Raw genomic sequence first — 25,344 nt, forward strand, 5'->3', positions numbered from 1 at the left:
TTGAATGTTTTTTCTTGACAGTCGTATTGAGAAAAGAAATCAAGAGGATGGAAGAAATAGACTTTATTTTCCTTATATCTGGACGTGTTTTGAACCATCATGGTTCTTAGTCATGGCACAACACTGACTGTCTCATGCATCCTTATCTACTATAAGCAAGACAAGAAATGAACACACATGCCGGAGGCATGTGTGTTCATTTCTTGTCTTGCTTATAGTACATAAGGATGCATGAGACAGTCAGTGTTGTGCCATGACTAAGAACCATGATGGTTAGAAACGCGTCCGCATTTCTGCTATGCTTTTAAAATCACCTTTTTTGGTTTTCATTTTTTTGCATTCATTTTTAATCATGTGAAATACATTTTGGACTTTTATCTTATTTTTGGGAGCTGGAATTTTCATCTCTTTTTTTGTTGCCTGTTCACACACCAAGTATGCGACTTGGCCATTGGTTCCGTTCTTCTAAGTAACCACAGAAGTTCCTCCAATTGAAAGAAATCACAGGGCGGTGATCTGGTCTTTTTTTCTATATATGTATATATCTGGTCGTGTTTATTACTCTTCCTGGTGGGTTTGTTCCTCACTTGCTCTTTCTGGCATCTGACAGTAGTCGGGTGTAGTCAATCTTCCCAGCTAAATCCTTATCGTAATGAGACATGATGTGATAAATATCGTCCTCGTCTAGCACCATATTACACAGCTTCACCACAGATCTGAACTCCGGGAGGCTGAGGAGGCCCGATCCATCCTTGTCCATCTTAGCACAGGACTGAAGAAGATTCCTCCGCTCTGTGCTGGAGATCTACAGGGAGAGAAGACACCTGGTCAGGATAGTGACCGGCTCGGATACACTCACTTGTGATGTGATATGGTACACTACCGTCCTGTCAATGTAGAAGTATGTTTCCTTAAAGGGGTACTCCGCCCCTAGACATCTTATCCCCTATCCCGCCGCTGGGGACCCCCCCGCGATCTTGGCTGCGGTACCCCAGACATCCGATGCACGGATGCGTGGTAAAGGCTCGTGATGTCACGGCCACGCCCCGCTCGTGGCATCACGGCCATGCCCCTCCCATAGACTTGCATTGAGGGGGCGTGGCCGTGATGTCACGAACGGGGCACAGCCGTGACGTCACAAGCCTCAGGCGCTGTACCCGATTGTCTAAACGAACGCAGAGTGCCGCAGGGAGATCGCGAGGGGTCCCCACCGGCAGGACCCCCGCGATCAGACATCTTAACCCCTATCCTTTGGATCTATGCATCTCTTATGTGAGCACTGTATGGATCTGTTATATTGGCACTGTATGGATCTCTTATATGAGCACTGTATGGGTCTGTTATATTGGCACTGCATGGATCTCTTATATGAGCACTGTATGGGTCTGTTATATTGGCACTGTATGGATCTCTTATGTGAGCACTGTATGGATCTATTATATTGGCACTGTATGGATCTCTTATGTGAGCACTGTATGGATCTGTTATATTGGCACTGTATGGATCTCTTATATGAGCACTGTATGGGTCTGTTATATTGGCACTGTATGGATCTCTTATGTGAGCACTGTATGGATCTATTATATTGGCACTGTATGGATCTCTTATATTGGCACTGTATGGATCTCTTATGTGAGCACTGTATGGATCTGGTAAATGGCACTGTATGGATCTCTTATGTGAGCTCTGTATGGATCTGTTATATTGGCACTGTATGGACAGGGATGTGGAATTCCTATCGCCCGACGCCCGGGACTAGCAGTTCTGGGTGCCGGGCAGGTGAATTTGTCCGGCCCTTAGCCGGACCTGACAAGTGCGGTGGCGATCTGCAGTCTGTATGGAGCGGGCTGCCGACTCCTGCCCGCTCCATACTCTGCCGCCTCCGACAATAAAAAACTGTATTTTCGGAAGCAGAGCAGGGGAGATGAGAAGCTGTGTATTTGTCTTCTCTCCCCTGCTCTGCAGACGTGCGGGGGGAGATGAGGGGGTGTGGCTTCTTGCTCCCCGTGCAGACCTGCGTCCTCTGCCTTCACTCCCCCCAGCTGTAGCTTCAGAGAGCTGAGGGGAGGTGGCGCTCTGCAGTCTGTATGGAGCGGGCTCGGGATTCCTGCCCGCTCCATACTCTGCAGCCCCCGGGTGTTCTCAGAAGCCGGGGGCCGCCGCTAATAGCCAGCATGCGGCGATCGCCGCGGCTGGCTATTAACCCTTTAGATCGCCGCTGTCAAAGCTGACAGCGGCGTCTAAAGGAGATGTGAATGCTCCCTGGTGGGCTAGTGGGGTGGATCGCCCCCCCCCCCCCCCCCCCGCAGCGCGATCGCAGGGGGGCGATCCACTATAGAGGTAGCCGGAGGACTTACCTCTGCTTCCTCCTGTCCCGGCTCTGTCATTGATAGATCCTGGCTGGACCAGGCTCTATCAATGGATCACAGAGCACACAGATTAATAGAGTTCAATAGATCTCTATTCATCTGTCTGAGGAATCGAACGATTCCTCATAAGTGTAAAAAAAAATTAAAAAGTTTTAATAAAAGTTTGAAAGACACATTAACCCAGTGGTCTTCAAACTGTGCCCCTCCAGATGTTACAAAACTACAATTCCCAGCATGCCAGGACAGCCGTTAGCTGTCCGGGCATGCTGGGAGTTGTAGTTTTGCAACATCTGGAGGGCCACAGTTTGAAGACCGCTGCATTAACCCCTTCCATGTTAAAAGTTCAAATCACCCCCTTTTCCTATATAAAAACATGCAAACATAATAAAAATAAACATATTTGGTATCGCTTCGTGCGTAATTGTACAACCTATTAAAATATAACATTATGTATCCCGTACGGTAAATGTAAAAAAATACCAAACCACAGATTTGCAATTTTTATAATATCCCATAAAAAAAGTTAAAAAGCGATTAAAAAGTCAGATCAATACCAAGATGGTACCGATACAAAAAACAGATTATGGCGCAAAACATGAGCCCTCATACAGCCTGGTATGCGGAAAAAAAATAAAGCTACAGGGGTTAAAAAATGGCAATTAAAAAAATTAGAAAACATTCAGAATTAGTAAAACATGACGTAAACTATACAAATCTGGTATTTCTGTAATCAGGCGCCTAAAGTATAAAACTAACATGTTACCTCAACCACAAGGTAAATGGCGCAGAAAAGAAAACCACCAAATTTGCTAAATTATCTTTTACTATTTCAATTTCACTTACCCAAATATATATATATTTTTTGGTTCAGAGAATATGTTATTGAAAAATTAAAAGATATCCTTATAGTAGGTAGTTATGGCTATTATAGGGCGAGGAGGAAAAAATTAGAGCGTAAAAGCGAAAATTGGCCGGACAAGTGGATCGTCATGAGGGACAAGTAGATTTTGCTCCATTTTAGTCCCGTGGACAAGTAGTTTTTTATACAATTTCCACACCCCTGATGGATCTGTTATATTGGCACTGTATGAATCTGGTATATTGGCACTGTATGGATCTCTTATGTGAGCACTGTATGGATCTGTTATATTGGCACTGTATGGATCTCTTATGTGAGCACTGTATGGATCTGTTATATTGGCACTGTATGGATCTCTTATGTGAGCACTGTATGGATCTGTTATATTGGCACTGTATGGATCTCTTATGTGAGCACTGTATGGATCTGTTATATTGGCACTGTATGGATCTCTTATGTGAGCACTGTATGGATCTGTTATATTAGCACTGTATGGATCTCTTATGTGAGCACTGTATGGATCTGTTATATTAGCACTGTATGGATCTCTTATGTGAGCACTGTATGGATCTGGTAAATGGCACTGTATGGATCTGTTATATTGGCACTGTATGGATCTCTTATGTGAGCACTGTATGGATCTGTTATATTGGCACTCTATGCATCTCTTATATGAGCACTGTATGGATCTGTTATATTGGCACTCTATGCATCTCTTATATGAGCACTGTATGGATCTGTTATATTGGCACTCTATGCATCTCTTATATGAGCACTGTATGGATCTGTTATATTGGCACTGCATGGATCTCTTATGTGAGCACTGTATGGATCTGTTATATTGGCACTGTATGGATCTCTTATGTAAGCACTGTATGGATCTCTTATGTGAGCTCTGTATGGATCTGTTATATTGGCACTGTGTGGATCTGGTATATTGGCACTGTATGGATCTGGTATATTGGCACTGTATGGATCTCTTATGTGAGCTCTGTATGGGTCTGTTACATTAGCACTGTATGAATCTGGTATATTGGAACTGTATGGATCTGATATATTGGCACTTTATGGATCTGTTATATTGGCACTGTATGGATCTCTTATGTGAGCACTGTATGGATCTCTTATGTAAGCACTGTATGGATCTCTTATATGAGCACTGTATGGATCTGTTATATTGGCACTGCATGGATTTCTTATATGAGCACTGTATGGATCTGTTATATTGGCACTGTATGGATCTCCTATGCAAGCACTGTATGGGTCTGTTATATTGGCACTGTATGGATCTCTTATGTGAGCTCTGTATGGATCTGTTATATTGGCACTGTATGGATCTCTTATGTGAGCACTGTATGGATCTGTTATATTGGCACTGTATGGATCTCTTATGTGAGCACTGTATGGATCTGTTATATGAGCACTGTATGAATCTGGTAAATGGAACTGTATGGATCTCTTATATGAGCACTGTATGGATCTGTTATATTGGCACTCTGCATCTCTTATATGAGCACTGTATGGATCTGTTATATTGGCACTGTATGGATCTCTAATGTAAGCACTGTAGGGATCTATTATACTGGCACTGTATGGATCTCTTATATGAGCACTGTATGGATCTGTTATATTGGCACTGTATGGATCTCTTATGTAAGCACTGTATGGATCTCTTAAGCGAGCACTGTATGGATCTGTTACATTAGCACTGTATGGATCTGGTATATTGGCACTGTATGGATTAGAGATGAGCGAACTTACAGTAAATTCGATTCGTCATGAACTTCTCGGCTCGGCAGTTGATGACTTATCCTGCGTAAATTAGTTCAGCCTTCAGCTGCTCCGGTGGGCTGGAAAAGGTGGATACATTCCTAGGAAAGAGTCTGCTAGGACTGTATCCACCTTTTCCAGCCCACCGGAGCACCTGAAAGCTGAACTAATTTATGCAGGAAAAGTTATCAACTGCCGAGCCGAGAAGTTCGTGATGAATCGAATTTACTGTAAGTTTGCTCATCTCTAGTATGGATCTGTTATATTGGGACTGTATGGATCTTTTATGTGAGCACTTTATGGATCTGTTATATTGGCACTGTATGGATCTTTTATGTGAGCACTTTATGGATCTGTTATATTGGCACTGTATGGATCTTTTATGTGAGCACTTTATGGATCTGTTATATTGGCACTGTATGGATCTCTTATGTGAGTACTGTATGGATCTGTTATATTGGCACTGTATGGATCTTTTATGAAAGCACTGTATGGGTCTTTTATGTGAGCTCTGTATGGATCTGGTATATTGGCACCGTATGGATCTTTTATGTGAGCATTGTATGGATCTGGTATATTGGCACTGTATGGATCTGTTATTTTGGCACCGTATGGATCTGGTATATTGGCACTGTATAGATCTTTTATGTGAGCACTGTATGGATCTCTTATGTGAGTACTGTATGGATCTGTTATATTGGCACTGTATGGATCTTTTATGAAAGCACTGTATGGGTCTTTTATGTGAGCTCTGTATGGATCTGGTATATTGGCACCGTATGGATCTTTTATGTGAGCACTGTATGGATCTCTTATGTGAGCTCTGTATGGATCTGTTATATTGGCACTGTATGGATCTGTTATTTTGGCACCGTATGGATCTGGTATATTGGCACTGTATAGATATGTTATGTGAGCACTGTATTGCACTATTATGTGAGTATTGTATAGTATTGTTGCCTGTGCACTGTATACACTGTTATGTGATAACTATATGATGTCTGTATGGTTCTGTTATTTGGGTAATATTATTGTAGAATTATGGTAGAATAAGTGTTTTATCCAGAGGACTCCAAAAGATCAACTCTGACTAGGATAAAGTGTGATGATTAATTTAATGGTGTAACATTTATGTGCTAAAAATATGTTATCTAAGAAATAAATATAATTATATGTAATTAGCAATAATTCTGAGATTGTTGCATGTCTCTATTTGTCATGTCTTCAGTGAATGTTTAGTGGACAGAGCATATCCCAGTACCTTCTGACGCAGTCTGGTTGTGATGGCGTCAAGGCCGCCGACTACAGACGGTTTGGGTGACGTCCTCTTCATTGCTTTTCCTCCACCTTGTTTATTCATATTCCTTCCTGGCTGATATGGCTGAAGAAACTTCACATAGGAAATCCTGCAAGTAATACATCTATTACTGCTGACAACCAGCCTCTGTATCACATCTGAGAGGTAGTCACAGCCCCGCCCCCTGTATGACATCACTGATATAATAGTAATATAATGACATGTGATCACAGCCCCGCCTCCTGTATGACATCACTGATATAATATAATAGTTATATAATGACATGTGATCACAGCCTTCGCCCCCTGTATCACATCACTGATATAATATAATACTAATATAATGACATGTGATCACAGCCCCGCCCCCTGTATGACATCACTTATATAATAGTAATATAATGACATCTGATCACAGCCCCACCCCCTGTATGACATCACTGATATAATAGTAATATAATTACATGTGATCACAGCCCCACCCCCTGTATGACATCACTAATGTAATATAATAGTAATATAATGACACAATGATCAGAGCCCCGTCCCCTGTATGACATCACTGATATAATATAATAGTAGTATAATGACATGTGATCACAGCCCCGCCCTGTATGACATCAATGATATAATATAATAGTAATATAATGACATAATGATCACAGCCCCGCCCCCTGTATGACATCACTGATATAATATAATAGTAGTATAATGACATGTGATCACAGCCCCGCCCTGTATGACATCAATGATATAATATAATAGTAATATAATGACATAATGATCACAGCCCCGCCCCGTGTATGACATCACTGATATAATATAATAGTAATATAATGACACAATGATCAGAGCCCCGTCCCCTGTATGACATCACTGATATAATATAATAGTAGTATAATGACATGTGATCACAGCCCCGCCCCCGTATGACATCACTGATGTAATATAATAGTAATATAATGACACAATGATCAGAGCCCAATCCCCTGTATGACATCACTGATATAATATAATAGTAGTATAATGACATGTGATCACAGCCCGCCCCCGTATGACATCAATGATATAATATAATAGTAATATAATGACATAATGATCACAGCCCCTCCCCCGTATGACATCAATGATATAATATAATAGTAATAATGACATAATGATCACAGCCCCGCCCCTGTATGACATCACAGATATAATATAATGACATGATCACAGCCCCGCCCATGTATGACATCACTGATATAATAGTAATATAATGACATGTGATCACAGCCCCGCCCCCTGTATGACATCACTGATATAATAGTTATATAATGACATGTGATCACAGCCTTCGCCCCCTGTATGACATCACTGATATAATATAATAGTAATATAATGACATGTGATCACAGCCCCGCCCCGTGTATGACATCACTGATATAATATAATAGTAATATAATGACATAATGATCAAAGCCCCGCCCCCTGTATGACATCACTGATATAATAGTAATATAATGACATAATGATCAAAGCCCCGCCCCCTGTATGATATCACTGATATCATATAATACTAATATAATGACATAATGATCAAAGCCCCGCCCCCTGTATGACATCACTGATATAATATAATAGTAATATAATGACATAACGATCAAAGCCCCGCCCCCTGTATGACATCCCTGATATCATATAATACTAATATAATGACATAATGATCAAAGTCCCACCCCCTGTATGACATCACTGATATAATGTCACAGCCCCACCCCTTTCTCTGAACTAGGGCCATATGCATTACCTGTATATAGACATATACCATGTGCACATACCTGTTCTGTCCTTCACTAAACTTGGCGGCGATGGTGTCCCACTGGTGTTTGGTTAGGTCAGGACTCAGCTCTTGAAGTATATCGAGAAATTCTTCTCTGGTGACATATCCAGAATTCTGGGGATCCAAGTCCCTGAACTGGACCCAAAGGTCATCAAGGAGAAGCTTCACCTGGACAAGTAACATCATAAGACAATAAGACCCAAGAAAATCTGCAGAGTCTGCTCACTTCTCATATTCACATTCCCTATGGTTAGAACTGTCCTATGGTGCCATATGTTGAGCACCGCTAGCCCGGACACATGGAGGCTCTAGTACACTGTTGGCCACTTCTAGACTGGATACAAGATAACATACAGTTGGGATATGTGGAGACATACAAGTAACGTATATCATCCTGTGCCACATAGATGTTACAGCATGACCGGTAGATTCTCGTAACAAGGGTGTGTAATGAAAAGACAGGTGAGTGTAATGAAGAGACAGGAGAGTGATGGAGAAGTGTAATGAAGAGACAGGTGTGTAATGAAGAGACGGGTGTGTAGTAAAGGGACAGGAAAGTGTAATTAAATGACAGGGGTGTGTAATGAAGACACTAGAGTGTAATTAAGAGGCTGTAGATTCTTGTAACAAGGGTGCGTAATGAAGGAACAGGGGTGTGTAATGAAGGAACAGGGGTGTGCAATGAAGGAACAGGGGTGTGTAATGAAGGAACAGGGGTGTGTAATGAAGGAACAGGGGTGTGTAATGAAGGAACAGGGGTGTGCAATGAAGGAACAGGGGTGTGTAATGAAGGAACAGGGGTGTGTAATGAAGGAACAGGGTTGTGTAATGAAGGAACAGGGGTGTGCAATGAAGGAACAGGGGTGTGTAATGAAGGAACAGGGGTGTGTAATGAAGGAACAGGGGTGTGTAATGAAGGAACAGGGGAGTGTAATGAAGAGACAGGGGGTATAATGAAAAGATAGGGGAGTGTAATTAAGAGACAGGGATGTTTCATGAAGAGACAGGAGTGTATTGAAGAGACGGCAGAGTGTAATGAAGGGACAGGGGAGTGTAATGAAGGGACGGGGGAGTGAAGTTAAGAGAAAAGGGTGTCTAATAAATGAACAAAGAGGCATAATGAAGAGACAGGGGTGTAATGAAAAAACGGAAGGCACAGGGGAGTGTAATGAAAAGACAGGGGGTATAACTAAAAGATAGGGGAGTGTAATTAAGAGACAGGGATATTTAATGAAGAGACAGGGAAGTGTAATGAAGAGACGGGTGTATAATGAAGAGACAGAAGAGTGTAAATGAAGGGACAAGGATCGTAATGAAGGGACAGAGGAGTGAAGTTAAGAGAAAAGGGTGTCTAATAAATGGACAAAGAGGCATAATGAAGAGACAGGGGTGTAATGAAGAGAAAAATGTCTGTCAACTTTGCAAAATATCTTTGAGTGCATAGTAAAGGCATGTCTACCAGCCACCGATCTCTAACCAAAAGGTACACTAACCAAAATGAGCCTCTGAGAGCCTTTTTATAGTTCTCCTTCATGCCCTCTTGTGGCAAGACCACACCTGCAATCATTTACATATCTTCCTGTTTTGCTGCAGTCCGACATTTTTATGTGGGCGCATTATATTTTCTCCCAATGATGCATCAATGCAGGTCCAACTATCAGCCTGAAGTGCAGAACTGAACAGTAAAATAACTGTGTGCTAAGGAAATCATATTTTGCTGCCATTATTCTCTGACTAACTTATATTGTAACTTTCACCATAGAGGTAAACACAACATTTTAAACCATTTTCTTCACAATGTTAAGTAAATCTATAGCGATAATGCGACAATGTGTGAACCCGTGCTAATGTAGACTGATTTAGTGAGCGGAGAATGAGCCCGTCCCATTACCCCACCCCCCCACCCCCAGCCCCCCACGGCTCGTTCTTAGAGATGAGCGAATTTTTGAAAAATTTGATTCAGCCGATTCGCCGAATCTTCCGAAAAAAAATTTGGTTTGGTCTGAATTTATTTGCAGCGAATCTGCATTAAAAATCACTATTTCTGGCCTACAAAGAGCCTCAATAGGGGTGTAGAACACATTGCCTTGCTGTAACACGCATAGGGGGTGTGCTGGGTTAGTAAAATAATACTGGAATTCAGTATGACATGCAGATCAGAGGCCTCGCTATTAGAATCACTGTCGCAGAGCGTTACAATGACAGAGCCTGGAGGTGGCATTAGTATGAGGAGACCATATAGTGGCTGAATGACACAGCCTGGAGGTGGCGGCAGCATGAGGAGACCAAATAGTGCCTGAATGACACAGCATGGAGGTGGCGGCAGCATGAGGAGACCAAATAGTGCCTGAATGACACAGCATGGAGGTGGCGGCAGCATGAGGAGAACATATAGTGGCTGAATGACACAGCGTGGAGGTGGCAACAGCCTGACTAGACCATAGGGCCTCACAATGGAAAAGATTAAATATATTTTTTAACATTTAAATTGAAGATTTCAAATAGATGAACCTAAAAAGTTTTATTTAATGTGCCAGCAGCATGAGGAGACCACATGGGGGTACAGTGACACAGCCTGGAGGTGGCGGAAGCATGAGGAGACCATATAGTGGCTGAATGACAGAGCCTGTAGTTGGCCTCAGCATAAGGAGACCATATAGTGGCTGAATGACACAGCCTGGAGTTGGCGGCAGCATGAGGAGACCATATAGTGGCTGAATGACAGCCTGGAGTTGGCGGAGGCATGAGGAGACCATATAGTGGCTGAATGACACAGCCTGGAGGTGGCAGAAGCATGAGGAGAACATATGGTGGCAGAATGAGACAGCCTGGAGCTGGCATCAGCATGAGGAGAACATATAGTGTCAGTATGAGACAGCCTGGAGCTGGATTCAGCATGAGGAGAACATATGGTGGCAGTATGAGACAGCCTGGAGGTGGCATCAACATGAGGAGAACATATGGTGGCAGTATGAGGCAGCCTGGAGGTGGCATCAGCAGCATCAGGAGTCCTGAAAGTGACCCGGTGACATAGTGGGATGGTGGGTGGCAATACAAGTACCCTGTGATGAAGGTGGGTGAAAAAAGGAGAACTTTGCATCAGATGTGTGCCATCAGGCGGGTGGCAGGATCAGAATAGTAGCTGAGGCAGGTAGGCAGAAGAAAACGGTCTCTTTTGTAAAAGTATTGAGGATATGCATTACGTAAAACTTAACTTTTAATAATATTCTTAGGATAAAATATATTTACCCAATTTTTTTGGAAATCAAACAAAAGGAAAGGTGTGCAAAAAAAAAAAAAACATGTGCCACCTACACCACCAAGTATTGATGTGATCTCTAAATGGTGGAAGGGAACAACGTATGGTCCATTGTAACTGGAGGGGGTAAAAACTTCCCCTGTAAGGCCCTACTCTTGCATTATTAATTCCCTTCTTGAAAAGTGTTTCTCGCACTATAAAAGGTCAGCCCCACGCAGAAAGCTCTCAGTATTTCCACCTAAAAACCCTGGGAAATGGCAGTGTTTGTAGGTGGAAATAGGGAGAGGGTCCTGTGTGGGGCCGCCCTTTTTAGGGCGAGTAACACTTGCCAAGAAGGAGACTTAATATGGCAAGAGTAGGGCCTTACAGGGGAAGTTTTTACCCCCATCAGTTACAATGGACCATACGTTGTTCTCTTCCACCTTTCAGAGGTCTTTGCATCACATCAATACTTGGTGGTGTAGGTGGCACACTGTATATTTTGCTCACTTTTCCTTTTGTTTGATTTCAAAAAAAATTTGGGTCCATATATTTTATCCTAACAAAAGTTACGTTTTACGTAATGCATATCCTCAATATTTACTTGTGGTCTGATGCGGTGGAATGTCTGTAACTGAGGAGCAGCACCTTAAATCTGTTTGGCACTATCCATATTTGTGAAGTGTTGGTGTGGCCCCATGGTCAATCTACTCTGATGCATCAGGCATTGGTGGGTGGAAATCCTGGCTGATCCATGCCTGATTCATCTTCACAAAGGTCAGTCTCTCCACATATTTCATGGACAGACAAGTTCTCCTTGGGGTGACTATGGCCCCTGCCGCAGTAAACACCTTCTCCGATGGCACACTACTGGCCGGGCAGGACAGCAGGTGGTCTCCCCCGGGCACGGTTGGCTCCAGACTTCCCCCTTCTGCCACCATGCTGACTGCCAACCATGCTACCACCTTGTTGGCTCAGCTGCTGCCTGATGGTCAACCTGACAACCTCTTCTCCTGATGATGAAGCCCCTTCTGCACCCGGCTCCCAAGCGCGATCGGCTTCATCATCATCGAGTTGTGTCTTTACGTCACTGATGTCCTCCTCAGGCTCCTCAACAGTGTCTGCTTCAGGAGCCTGCACACTCGCAACACCATCTCCCACACCACTCTCCTCATCACTACTTGCTCATCTAGCGGAGGAAGCGGCGGATGTCTCCTCCACTTCTTGGCTGGGCAGTAGCTGCTGACTGTCCTCTAGATCGTCCTCACTAAATAGTGGAGCTGAACCCACAGCATAAGATACTTCTGTGGGGGAGGGAACAGCATAGGACAGAGGCAATGGAGGACAGGGACTACTCCCGGGCCATGCCAACTGAGGGTTGTGTCTGAGGAACCCACCGACTGTTGACTGGGGGTGTCAGATGTCACTTGTGATGAAGTGGATGACCGTGTCAACCAATCGATGCTGGTTGAGACATGACCGCTAGCTGATACCGGGAGCTCAGGCCTCTCACTGCGACTCCTGCTGCCGCTCGCCCCTAGTCTGCTGCGACCTCTACCTGATGAATTTAGGCCTCTGCCACTCCTCTGTGCACGTCCTGGCGCTTCTCTGCCTGACATACTTAGTGCGTATATGAGGGGAATACATTACGCTCCACTACGCTTAAAACAGTATTTGTCTACAACACCAGCATGTGTGTACTTTTGTCTGGCCTTTCACAATATCTAGGCCCTTAAGACTTTAACAGGAACAAAATGATACACCACTTAGATGTACGCACAGGTTACACCTAATAGAAGACAACATGCTTTTAGTGTTCTGCTCACCCTAACTGGCTGGCTACTATTAGCTTTTCAGTTGTTGTACACACCAGTGCTGCAGCACACAGTCGCTGTGTAGTACACCCAAAATTGCACTCTCTCTCTCAATCTCTTTCCCTTTCCTATCAGTGCTTCTAGGATGGATTTGGGCATGAGGTGAATGGCTGCTGTAAAAAAGCTTTTCTGTGCAACACACTGCTCTCTGTCCCTCTCTCTGTAATAAAACGCTGATTTGACTGGCCGCAAGTTGACTGCTGATTATATAGGGCTGTGACATCACAGGGGTGGCTGGCTGCTGATAGGCTGCATACTGCATGTGTTTCAGGGTCATACGTCCGACCCTTGTTCCCGCCTTCCCAGGATTCCTTGCCCCATGTCCTCACATGTGGATCCGCCATTTTAGATGCCCTGGAGCCTGGACCGCACTAAATGGAGTTTAATGAAGCAATTTGCGCAATCAAATCGCGGTGATATTCGCATTCATTATGAATCAATTTTTCCTGAAATTCGTAACGAATTCGGATTCATCAGATTCAATTTGCTCATCCCTACTCGTTGTATAACAGACGCATCTGCGCCGCTGCCGTCTTCTCCGATTTCTCTTTATAGATTCCATTATGACCCCGCTTTGCAGAATAAAAGCTTTTTTAATGATTAGAATCGGAGTTCCCCCCCTTGGAGCAGCACATCCATTATCTGATGCGTCCTCAACACTGCAGCCATTGTCCTCCCGGTGTCCTCCTTTAAAAGCTTGTCGTTCCGAACAGACTCATTGTGCTGTAAATGGGGACAGCGTCTACGTGTCAGAGCGCAACATTTTTTAGCTGAATTAATGTTCATGTTATCGACCCTGGAGTCACATACCAAGATATTAGGGGGTAACTGAGACTTGGAGTGTGATAAACCTTCCCGGGATCAGTCTCAGCATCCCATAGTAACTACAATATAGATAGATATATACAGCATAGTCTCCCTATATACAGTACACTCTTCATATAAACAGTATAGTCTTCATATATACAGCATAGTCTCCCTATATACAGTACACTCTTCATATAAACAGTATAGTCTCCATATATACAGTACACTCTTCATATAAACAGTATAGTCTTCATACATACAGCATAGTCTCCCAATATACAGTACAATCTTCATATAAACAGTTTAGTCTCCATACATACAGTATAGTCTTCATATAAACAGTATAGTCTCCATATATACAGTTTAGTCTCCATATATACAGTATAGTCTTCATATAAACAGTATAGTCTCCATACATACAGTATAGTCTTCATATAAACAGTATAGTCTCCATATATACAGTATAGTCTCCATATATACAGTACAATCTTCATATAAACAGTATAGTCTCCATATATACAGTATAGTCTCCATATATACAGTATAGTCTTCATATATACAGTATAATCTTCATATAGACAGTATAATCTTCATATATACAGTATAGTCTCCATATATACAGTATAATCTTCACATAAACAGTATAGTCTCCATATATACAGCATAGTCTCCATATATACAGCATAGTCTCCATATATACAGTATAATCTTCATATAAACAGTACAATCTTCATACATACAGTATAATCTTCACATAAACAGCATAGTCTCCATATATACAGCATAGTCTCCCTACATACAGTACAATCTTAATATAAACAGTATAGTCTCCATATATACAGCATAGTCTCCCTATATACAGTACAATCTGCATATAAACAGTATAGTCTCCCTATATACAGTACAATCTTCATATATACAGTATAGTCTCCATATATACAGTACAATCTTAATATAAACAGTATAGTCTCCATATACACAGCATAGTTTCCCTATATACAGTACAATATTCATATAATCAGTATATTCTCCATATATACAGTATAATCTTCATATATACAGTAGAGTCTTCATATATACAGTATAGTCTTCATATATACAGTATAGTCTCCACATATACAGTAGAATCTTCATATAAACAGTATAGTCTCCATATATACAGTACAATCTTCATATAAACAGTATAGTCTCCATACATACAGCATAGTCTCCCTATATACAGTACAATCTTCATATAAACAGTATAGTCTCCATACATACAGTATAGTCTTCATATATACAGTATAGTCTCCATATATACCGCATAGTCTTCATATATACAGCATAGTCTCCATATATACAGTATAGTCTCCATATATACAGTATAGTCTCCATATATACAGTATAATCTTCATATATACAGTACAGTCTTCAAGTACCAATTACCGATACCGTTTTTAACGTCTTGTGACAGCATAGGTGGCTCTAGACTTTGTAAAGCCTTAGGCAAAAGAGGAACATGAGACCCTCACTGACACTTATAATTAAGATATGCCCCTGGTAGTTAGTAGTAAGTAGCGTTGCTCGCGAATATTCGCAATGCAAATTTTATTCACGAATATCGCATATTCGCGAATTCGCAAATATTCGTGAATATAGCACTATATATTCGCAATTACGAATATTGTTTTTTTCCCCACAGTACACATCACAGTGATCATCCCTCTCTGCTTCCAGCTTGTGTGGTGTAAAGAAGGCTCTAATACTACTGTGTGAGACTGGCGTGCAAATTTTCGCATATGCAAAAATAAAACGTGAATATTACGAACATGCGAATTTAGCGAATATATGACGAATATTCGTCCATATATTCTCGAAATATCACAAATTCGAATATGGCCTATGCCGCTCAACACTAGTAGTAAGTAGGGAATTTCTCCTTATTAGGTAGAAGCCCCCATAGGTAGGGAGGTAGGTAGAGAATCCACCTATTAGGTAGTGGCCCCCCGTAGGTAGGTAGTGAATCCCCCCCCCCCCCCCATTCAATGGAAGTTCACAGTTTTTAGGTAGGGAGTTCCTCCTCCCCCACCCACAATAGATAGAAGCCCCCAGTAGGTAGTAACACCCCACCCTTCCCCCCATTAAGTATAAGCTCACAGTAATTGGGTAGGTAGGAAATCGCCCTATTTGGTAGAAGCCTCCAGAAGGTAGGTAGGGAATCTCCTGTATTAGATAGATTAAAAGCCCCTATTAGTTAGGTAGGAAATGTTAGATAGAAGACCCCAGTAGGTAGGTAACCCCCTTGCCTCCTGATTAGGTAGAAGCTCCCAGTAAGTAGGAGGTACATAGGGAATCCCCACTAATTAGGTAGATACTCCAGTAGGTAGGTGAGTGGAGGCAGGTCACTGTTCACAACACTTCTAGTACTATACAGTTTATAGATGTAGATTTACTGAAAAAGTTTTCTGCCTTTACTATGAGATGTCTTGATCCCAACATATCCGATTTTAGCAATCACCATTTTCAAGTTAAAGGGGAACTCCGGTGGAAACAAGTAGAAAACAAACGTTTTCAAATCAACTGGTGCCTGAAAGTTAAACAGATTTGTAAATTATGTCTATTAAAAAAATCTTGATCCTTCCAGTACTTATTAGCTGCTGTATAAAATAGAGAAAGTTGTGAATTTCTTTTCTGTCTGACAACAGTGGTCTCTGCTGACGCCTCTGTCTGTGTCAGGAACTGTCCAGATTAGAATAATATCCCCATAGAAACCTCTCCTGCTCTGGACAGTTCCTGACACGAACAGAGGTGTCAGCAGAGAGCACTGTGGTCAGGCTGGAAAGAACTTCACACATTTCTCTGTAGTAGATCTGTAGTATACAGCAGCTGATAAGAACTAGAAGAGTTAAGATTTTTAAATAGAAGTAATTTACAAATCTGTTTAACTTTCTTGCACCAGTTGATTTGAAAAAAAAAAAACATTTTCCACTGGAGTTCCCCTTTAAATCCTGATTTAAATATTGTTTGGGGCGCTATTGTATTGGTTTCTATGGGAAAATGTTTTCTCCACCATCAGTGGTGACAAGAGGTACTGCAAGTCCTAATGAATCATCTAACTAAATCTCAGTCAAGATGACCCGATCCCAAGATCTCACCTTTGTCTGCAGGAAATTCTCAATAATCTTGGTGTCAGAGTTGAGCTTTAAAGAACGTATCAGGCAGTCCCCGTCACCTCTCACTGGAGGAGAGATTTTAGCATTCGGGAAGCACGAAGACTTTATGGAGAAACCAAAATGGCGAACAAACTGGAAAAAGTCGACCGTCTGGTCCTGATTGAGAATGAGGGTCTTCCAGATTCGGCCTACGTCTTCTCTAGATATCTCCGGTCTGACGTCACATCTGTAAGTGGGATTTTTTTTTTCAAATTTATCAGCCTGAAACAATGTAAAAGCAAGAGTGGGAGTCCTATAGTCCATGATGGGAGTACTTACCTTTTCAGTAGCTGATACAATGTTTCCGCCGTCATTCTCCGCGTGTTTCGGTCGTACGTCTCATTGAAGTTCCTCTCCAGAATCTCGTAGTTGTTTTTGACAAGATGTTTAATGATTTCTGTGAGCTGCAAGTGATCAGACGTTTCTTATATACTTTGTATTCTAATTTTTTTGTTCTTATTTTTTCTGCTTGCTGTCAGTGAATGGGAACATTCTAGTTTACATCCAGCGGTAGAAGACCTGTTCAACCTAAAAGTATACGAGTCGTATTTGCCTTAGATTTACTAGAGGCAGCAGTATTGAAACATAATAGAGGAGTACTGAGCAGTGTAAGCTGTGAATCCAGCACTGGCGGGGGGGATGTAACACTTACCAGAGGAAGAAGCAACATGAAAGACATTATAGTGCAATACTGAGCAGTGTAAACTTTGAATCCAGCACTGCGGGGAGATATAACCCCAACTAGAGTAAGTAGCAACATGAAGGGCATTATAGAGCAGCACTGAGCAGTGTAAGCTTGGAATCCAGCACTGGGGGAAGATATAACACTAGAAAAAGCAGCAGCACAAAGGACATTATAGAGCAGTACTGAGCAGTCTAAGTTGTAAATCCAGCATGGGGGTGAGGCAGAAACCAGATTATATCTAGAACCAGTGTTTCCCAAACAGGGTGCCTCCAGCTTTACGGGCATGCTGGGAGTTTTAGTTTTGCAGCAGCTGGAGGCACCCTGTTTGGGAAATACTACACTGAACCTGGATATTTTTCATGAGAAATACGTGGAAATAATTTACATGATGTGAATTTTACATATAACACATACTAGAGGAAGCAACAGCATTGTTACGCCTAGCGCTCCGGGTCCCCGCTCCTCCCCGGAGCGCTCACGGCGTCCTTCTCCCTGCAGCTCCCCGGTCAGCGCTGACCGGGAGCGCTGCTCTGCCATGGCCGTTGGGGATGCGATTCGCACAGCGGGACGCGCCCGCTTGCGAGTCGCATCCCAGGTCACTTACCCGTTCCCGTCTCCTGCGGTCATGTGCTGGCGCGCGCGGCTCCGCTCTCTAGGGCGCGCGCGCGCCAGCTCCCTGAGACTTAAAGGGCCAGTGCACCAATGATTGGTGCCTGGCCCAATTAGCTTAATTGGTTCCCACCTGTTCCCTGCTTATATCTAGTCTCCTCCCTTGCACTCCCTTGCCGGATCTTGTTGCCTTAGTGCCAGTGAAAGCGTTCTTTGTGTGTTTATACCCTGTGTACCAGAACTATTGCTATCTCCCCTGACTACGAACCTTGCCGCCTGCCCCCGACCTTCTGCTACGTCCGACTTTGCTTCTGCCTACTCCCTTGTACCTCGCCTATCTTCAGCAGCCAGAGAGGTGCCGTTGCTAGTGGATACGACCTGGTCACTACCGCCGCAGCAAGACCATCCCGCTTTGCGGCGGGCTCTGGTGAAAACCAGTAGTGTCTTAGAACCGGTCCACTAGCACGGTCCTCGCCATCCCTCTCTGGCACAGAGGATCCACCTCCTGCCAGCCGGCATCGTGACAGTAGATCCGGCCATGGATCCCGCTGAAGTTCCTCTGCCTGTTGTCGCCGACCTCCCCACACTGGTCGCCCAGCAAGCCCGACAAATTGCCCAACAAGATCACCAGCTGTCGTACTTGACCACCATGACTCAGCAACTCCAGTCGCAGCTACAGCAGATTCAGTCTCAGCTACAGCAGCAGCAACCATCTCCTCCGCCAGCTCCTGCACCTCTTCCGCAGCGAGTGGCCACTCCTAGCCTCCGCCTGTCTTTGCCGGACAAATTTAATGGGGACTCTAAGTTTTGCCGTGGCTTCCTTTCCCAATGTTCCCTGCATCTGGAGATGATGTCGGATCAGTTTCCTACTGAAAGGTCTAAGGTGGCTTTCGTAGTCAGCCTTCTGTCTGGAAAAGCCCTGTCATGGGCCACACCGCTCTGGGACCGCGATGACCCTGTCACTGCCTCTGTACACTCCTTCTTCTCGGAAATTCGAAGTGTCTTTGAGGAACCTGCCCGAGCCTCTTCTGCTGAGACTGCCCTGCTGAACCTGGTCCAGGGTAATTCCTCCGTTGGCGAGTACGCCATACAATTCCGTACTCTTGCTTCTGAACTATCCTGGAATAATGAGGCTCTCTGCGCGACCTTTAAAAAAGGCCTATCCAGCAACATTAAGGATGTTCTGGCCGCACGAGAGACTCCTGCTAACCTGCATGAACTCATTCATCTAGCCACTCGCATTGACATGCGTTTTTCTGAGAGGCATCAAGAGCTCCGCCAGGAAAAGGACTTAGATCTCTGGACACCTCTCCCACAGTCTCCACTGCAATCTGCGCCTAGGCCTCCCGCCGAGGAGGCCATGCAAGTGGATCGGTCTCGCCTGACCCTGGAAGAGAGGAATCGCCGTAAGGAAGAGAATCTTTGTTTGTACTGTGCCAGTACTGAACATTTTCTGGTGGATTGCCCAATCCGTCCTCCACGTCTGGGAAACGCACGCTCGCACTCAGCTCTCGTGGGTGTGGCGTCTCTTGATGCCAAGTCGGCTTCTCCACGTCTCACGGTACCTGTTCGGATTTCCACTTCAGCCAGCTCTCCCCTCTCAGCCGTGGCCTGCCTGGACTCTGGAGCTTCTGGGAATTTTATTCGGGACTCCTTTGTGAATAAATTCCGGATTCCGGTGACCCGTCTTGTCAAGCCACTCCACATTTCCGCGGTCAACGGAGCCAGGGTGGACTGTACCATACGTTTCCGCACAGAGCCCCTTCTTATGAGCATCGGATCTCACCACGAGAGAATTGAACTTTTGGTCCTCCCCAATTGCACCTCGGAAATTCTCCTTGGACTTCCCTGGCTTCAACTTCATTCCCCAACCCTGGATTGGTCCACTGGGGAGATCAAGAGTTGGGGGTCCTCTTGTTCCAAGAACTGTCTAAAACCGGTTCCCAGTAACCCTTGCCGTAACTCTGTGGTTCCTCCTGTATCTGGTCCCCCTAAGGTCATTAAGGACTCTGCCTGCCACAGGAAATGCCCCTCCCCCCCTCCCAGTTCCATCAGGCAAGCTTCTGTGTCCCCTCATGGCCCTCGTCCTGGTGTCACACTGCCCCGTGCCAGGTCCCGCCCTCTGCCCTCTCTCCCCATTCCTACTCCTGCGGTTCTGCCTGCCGTTGAGGAATCCCTCCATCCTTTCCCGGTGTCCTCATCCCAGGGGAGGCAGTTACCCGATAAAGAGAAGGGGAGACCTAAGGGGGGGGGTACTGTTACGCCTAGCGCTCCGGGTCCCCGCTCCTCCCCGGAGCGCTCACGGCGTCCTTCTCCCTGCAGCTCCCCGGTCAGCGCTGACCGGGAGCGCTGCTCTGCCATGGCCGTTGGGGATGCGATTCGCACAGCGGGACGCGCCCGCTTGCGAGTCGCATCCCAGGTCACTTACCCGTTCCCGTCTCCTGCGGTCATGTGCTGGCGCGCGCGGCTCCGCTCTCTAGGGCGCGCGCGCGCCAGCTCCCTGAGACTTAAAGGGCCAGTGCACCAATGATTGGTGCCTGGCCCAATTAGCTTAATTGGTTCCCACCTGTTCCCTGCTTATATCTAGTCTCCTCCCTTGCACTCCCTTGCCGGATCTTGTTGCCTTAGTGCCAGTGAAAGCGTTCTTTGTGTGTTTATACCCTGTGTACCAGAACTATTGCTATCTCCCCTGACTACGAACCTTGCCGCCTGCCCCCGACCTTCTGCTACGTCCGACTTTGCTTCTGCCTACTCCCTTGTACCTCGCCTATCTTCAGCAGCCAGAGAGGTGCCGTTGCTAGTGGATACGACCTGGTCACTACCGCCGCAGCAAGACCATCCCGCTTTGCGGCGGGCTCTGGTGAAAACCAGTAGTGTCTTAGAACCGGTCCACTAGCACGGTCCTCGCCATCCCTCTCTGGCACAGAGGATCCACCTCCTGCCAGCCGGCATCGTGACAAGCATGAAGAACCTTTATAGAGCAGTACTAAGCAGTGTAAGTTGTAAATTCAGCACTGGGGTGAAACATACTACTAGTTGTAAATTCAGCACTGGGGTGAAACATACTACTGGTATTCTATAAACATGGGTGCCTCTAGCTGTTGCATAACTCCAACTCCCAACATCCATGATGTGAATCTTACAATCTACAGACAATTATTTCTACTGCAATGATGTTTTCTTTCTGGAGTGTGTGAATAAGGTCTGAAATATCAGTGGATTGTGCTAGGCTTTAAGCATGAAATTGACATAATTTGAACATGACCCAATACTTCTTTTAGCTTTTAGTTTGTTACAGCTGAATGCAGTCTAGACACTGCCCTAAGCTGTGAGAAGTTTTAGGCAGGATGGATTTTTAGCCTACAGATGTAAAAAAAAAAAAAAAAATTCTATTCACTCACATCAAGCAGAGATCTTCAAAATTGTGCACAATGAAATTTTTAAATCTAATTGAATGTTGCCCTTATTTTTATTGGACACTGGTAATTCAGTTTTTAAATTAGTATTTCTGGACTTTATATTACCTTTTATGGCATTTTTTCCCCTCTGCAGACTCCATCGCTAAATTTCAGTTGTCCCTGAGCTAGTAGGTATAGACTAGCTGCTATGATGTTTCCATATACTGCAGAAGATCCTGCTTCCTTACATCTCTACAGCACACCTTCAGCAGCATTGAGGACATTATAGAGCAGTACTGAGCAGTGTAAGCTGTGAATCACACACCGGTGGTGGATATAACAATTACTAGAGGCTGCAACTTGAAGGACATTTTAGAGCAGTTTAGAGAAGTTTACATCATGTATCATACAGTACTGGGGGAAAGATATAACGTTTACTGAAGGCAGCAGTGTTAATGACATTTAAGAGAAGTACTGAGCAGTGTAAGATGTGAATAGAGCACTAAGGAGAGATAAAACACTTACTAGAGGAAGCAGCAGCATGAAGGACATTTTAGAGCAGTGCTGAGAAGTATAAATTGTAAATCCAGCACTTAGTGAGATAGAAAGCAGAAGAAGCTTCTTTGTGCTTCCAGAAACATTAAATCTAATAAAAAGTTGTAGTCGTTTTTTTACACACTGGTGCTTCAGGTGACTTTCCTGAATCATTATTTTTTTGATGTTCTATAACTTTTTTTTAATAAAATTATTCACCAGTTTTTCCCTCTGCAGACTCTGTTGCTAAATTCTAGTTGTCCCTGAGCTAGTGGGTGTAGGGTAGCTGCTACGATGTCTCCATACACTGCACACACAGAAGTGGTGATTCCTCTTCCTTACATCTCTACTTCACATCATCCGAAGCAGCAGCAGTATGGAGGACAATATAGAGCAGTACTGAGCAGTGTAAGCTGTGATTTCCCCACTCATTGTGGATATCTCTATTACTTGAGGCAGCAGCAGCAGTAGTATGAATGACATTATAGAGAAGTACTGAGCAGTTTACACGATGAATCATCCATTACTGGGGGAGATATAACATTTACTAAAAGCAGCAGTATTTCCAAAATTATAGAACAGTGCTGGGTAGCATAAGCTGTAAATCCAGCACTGAAGGGGGAGGATATAATACTTACTAAAGGAAGCAGCATCATGAAGAACATATCAAACAGTACTGAGCAGTCTAAGTTTTAAATCAAGCACTCCGGGGGATACAACGCTTACTAGAAGAAGCAGCAGAATGAAGGACATTATAGAGCAATACTGATCAGTGCAAGTTGTAAATCCAGCACTGTGGTGACATAGAAAGCAGCAGCAACAGCTTCTGTGTGCTTCCGCATGCCTCTGACTCTTTGCTCTCTCTCTCTCTTCCTTCTCTATAGACATCTATGGGCAGCTGTAACTTGACTTTCTGCTCTCTCTCTCTTTCTTCCTTCTCTATAGACATCTATGGGCAGCTGTAACCTGATCTGATGCCAAAAATCTGTCTAATCTCTGGCGTATATGAATGGATTGTCTTAGAGAGCTTAAAGATATGAGGTAGGGGAGGGATAGGAGCCTGAAAAGAGGGGAAAGAAGCATTTTCTTAAATAAGGTATCACAAAGCTATGTATGGTAGGCTTTATTTGAAAACCATTTAGATTTAGATTTGATTGCTTACTTTGTTTCTCATACATACAGGGATGTGCACAGACATTTTAGGGGGCAGGGGCTAAACTTAAAAAAGGGCACTTCCCATAATTTCTTATATAAATGTCCACATAATAATGCCAGACTGCCCAGGGCACTTTTAGGAGTAACGCTCAAGCCCCCTTTCTAGTCAACCTGTGCATGTCCTTGCAAACATTTTACCTGCTCCACGCTCCTCTTCCTCGAGTGACTATTTTTGTCATCACCACTTGTATCGGTTACTTTTGGCTTTCGGCTGTAGTCAGTCAGGACCGTCTCCCGTCCGTCCCAGATGCTTAAATTTCCGTCCCTGTAAATTGTTACATACGCAAATCAACCTCTGCAATGGCTAGAACAGCGTTTCCCAATCAGGGTGTCTCCAGCTGTTGCAAATCTACAACTCCCAGCATGCCCGGACAGCCGAAGGCATGCTGGGAGTTGTAGGTTTGCAACAGCTGGAGGCACCCTGGTTGAGAAACACTCAGCTAGAATGATATTTATGTCTGTAATTAACCCCTTTGACCACTAGAGGGCAGATCATCCCCGGTAAGATATTTAATCGGATTCTCCATCTGCCCAGGGTCATCCTACACACAATAGTCACATTGTATCCAGCAACAAATGTTTCTCATTTAACAGAAGTGTTTCTTCTTCTCCCGACATCAATCTCTATTCTCACTAATTGCTTTCACTTTTTACCTGGTATCGAATTTGGCCATAAACTCCAAATATCTGATGTCCCCGTCATGATCCACGGGTAACGTCTCCGACAGATGGACAAACTCCTCCTCTGTTACCTTCAGAGAAAATCTATAAACAAATGATTTTCTGTATGCAGTATTATAGTAGTTATATTCTTGTATATAGGAGCAGTATTATAGTAGTTATATTCTTGTATATAGGAGCAGTATTATAGTAGATATATTCTTGTATATAGGAGCAGTATTATAGTAGTTATATTCTTGTATATAGGAGCGGTATTATAGTAGTTATATTCTTGTATATAGGAGCAGTATTATAGTAGTTATATTCTTGTATATAGGAGCGGTATTATAGTAGTTATATTCTTGTATATAGGAGCAGTATTATAGTAGATATATTCTTGTATATAGGAGCAGTATTATAGTTGAAATTGTATACTTACCGTAATTTCTCTTTCTTCGAGACAGAAGGCAGCACAGAAGGAATAGGCCTGGCCTCTTTTATTCTTCCTAGGACCGCCCACCTAAAAAAAACTCCACAATAGTCAGCCAATGGCATGACAGCATACCTTATAATTAGTCACATCTCATACATTCAAACTGTGTAAATAACTAGACTCTTTTCTCTGATGCTTAATTGATTTTATTGGGTGGGTTATATGTGCTGCCTTCTGTCTCGAAGAAAGAGAAATTACGGTAAGTATACAATTTCAACTTTCTTCTTCGACTTCCGGCAGCACAGAAGGAATTCTCGCTAGCTTAGAGAACAGGGGTAGGGTTTATTGCTGAAATACTGCAGATAGTACCCCAGTGCTAAAGGCTGGATTCTCTGCTTGAAGATTAAGCCTGTAATGGTTGACAAAGGTGGAGGAGGTTGACCACGAGGCTGCATTGCATATATCTGTCAACGGTACTTGTGCTCTCTCCGCCCAAGAAGTAGCAGTGGCTCTGGTGGAATGAGCTCTGATTTGAAAGGGGGGTTCTTTGTTTTCCAACCTATAACACTCCAGTATTACTGACTTC

The 25,344-nt window shown here is 43.7% G+C and overlaps 1 protein-coding gene across 3 annotated transcripts in view; it reads right to left on the bottom strand.

The window, feature by feature from the left end:
• Nucleotides 1-235: 235 nt before the first annotated feature.
• The window catches only part of LOC130281997 (EF-hand calcium-binding domain-containing protein 6-like), a 54,016-nt gene continuing 28,907 nt past the window's right edge, over nucleotides 236-25,344 (bottom strand). For 2 of the 3 annotated variants that reach the window (XM_056529806.1, XM_056529805.1), the window contains exons 12-18: nucleotides 24,320-24,430; nucleotides 23,804-23,930; nucleotides 17,504-17,628; nucleotides 17,168-17,411; nucleotides 8,113-8,282; nucleotides 6,260-6,404; nucleotides 236-805 (exon numbers count right to left, since the gene is read on the bottom strand). In XM_056529806.1, coding sequence (XP_056385781.1) covers nucleotides 584-805; nucleotides 6,260-6,404; nucleotides 8,113-8,282; nucleotides 17,168-17,411; nucleotides 17,504-17,628; nucleotides 23,804-23,930; nucleotides 24,320-24,430 — 1,144 coding nt within the window. In that variant the 3' untranslated portion in view covers nucleotides 236-583. The remainder of the gene's footprint in view (nucleotides 806-6,259; nucleotides 6,405-8,112; nucleotides 8,283-17,167; nucleotides 17,412-17,503; nucleotides 17,629-23,803; nucleotides 23,931-24,319; nucleotides 24,431-25,344) is intronic. The other variant, XM_056529807.1, reaches the window with a different exon arrangement.

The sequence above is a fragment of the Hyla sarda genome, chromosome 7 (genome assembly GCF_029499605.1).
Source record: "Hyla sarda isolate aHylSar1 chromosome 7, aHylSar1.hap1, whole genome shotgun sequence".
Lineage (NCBI taxonomy): Eukaryota > Metazoa > Chordata > Amphibia > Anura > Hylidae > Hyla > Hyla sarda.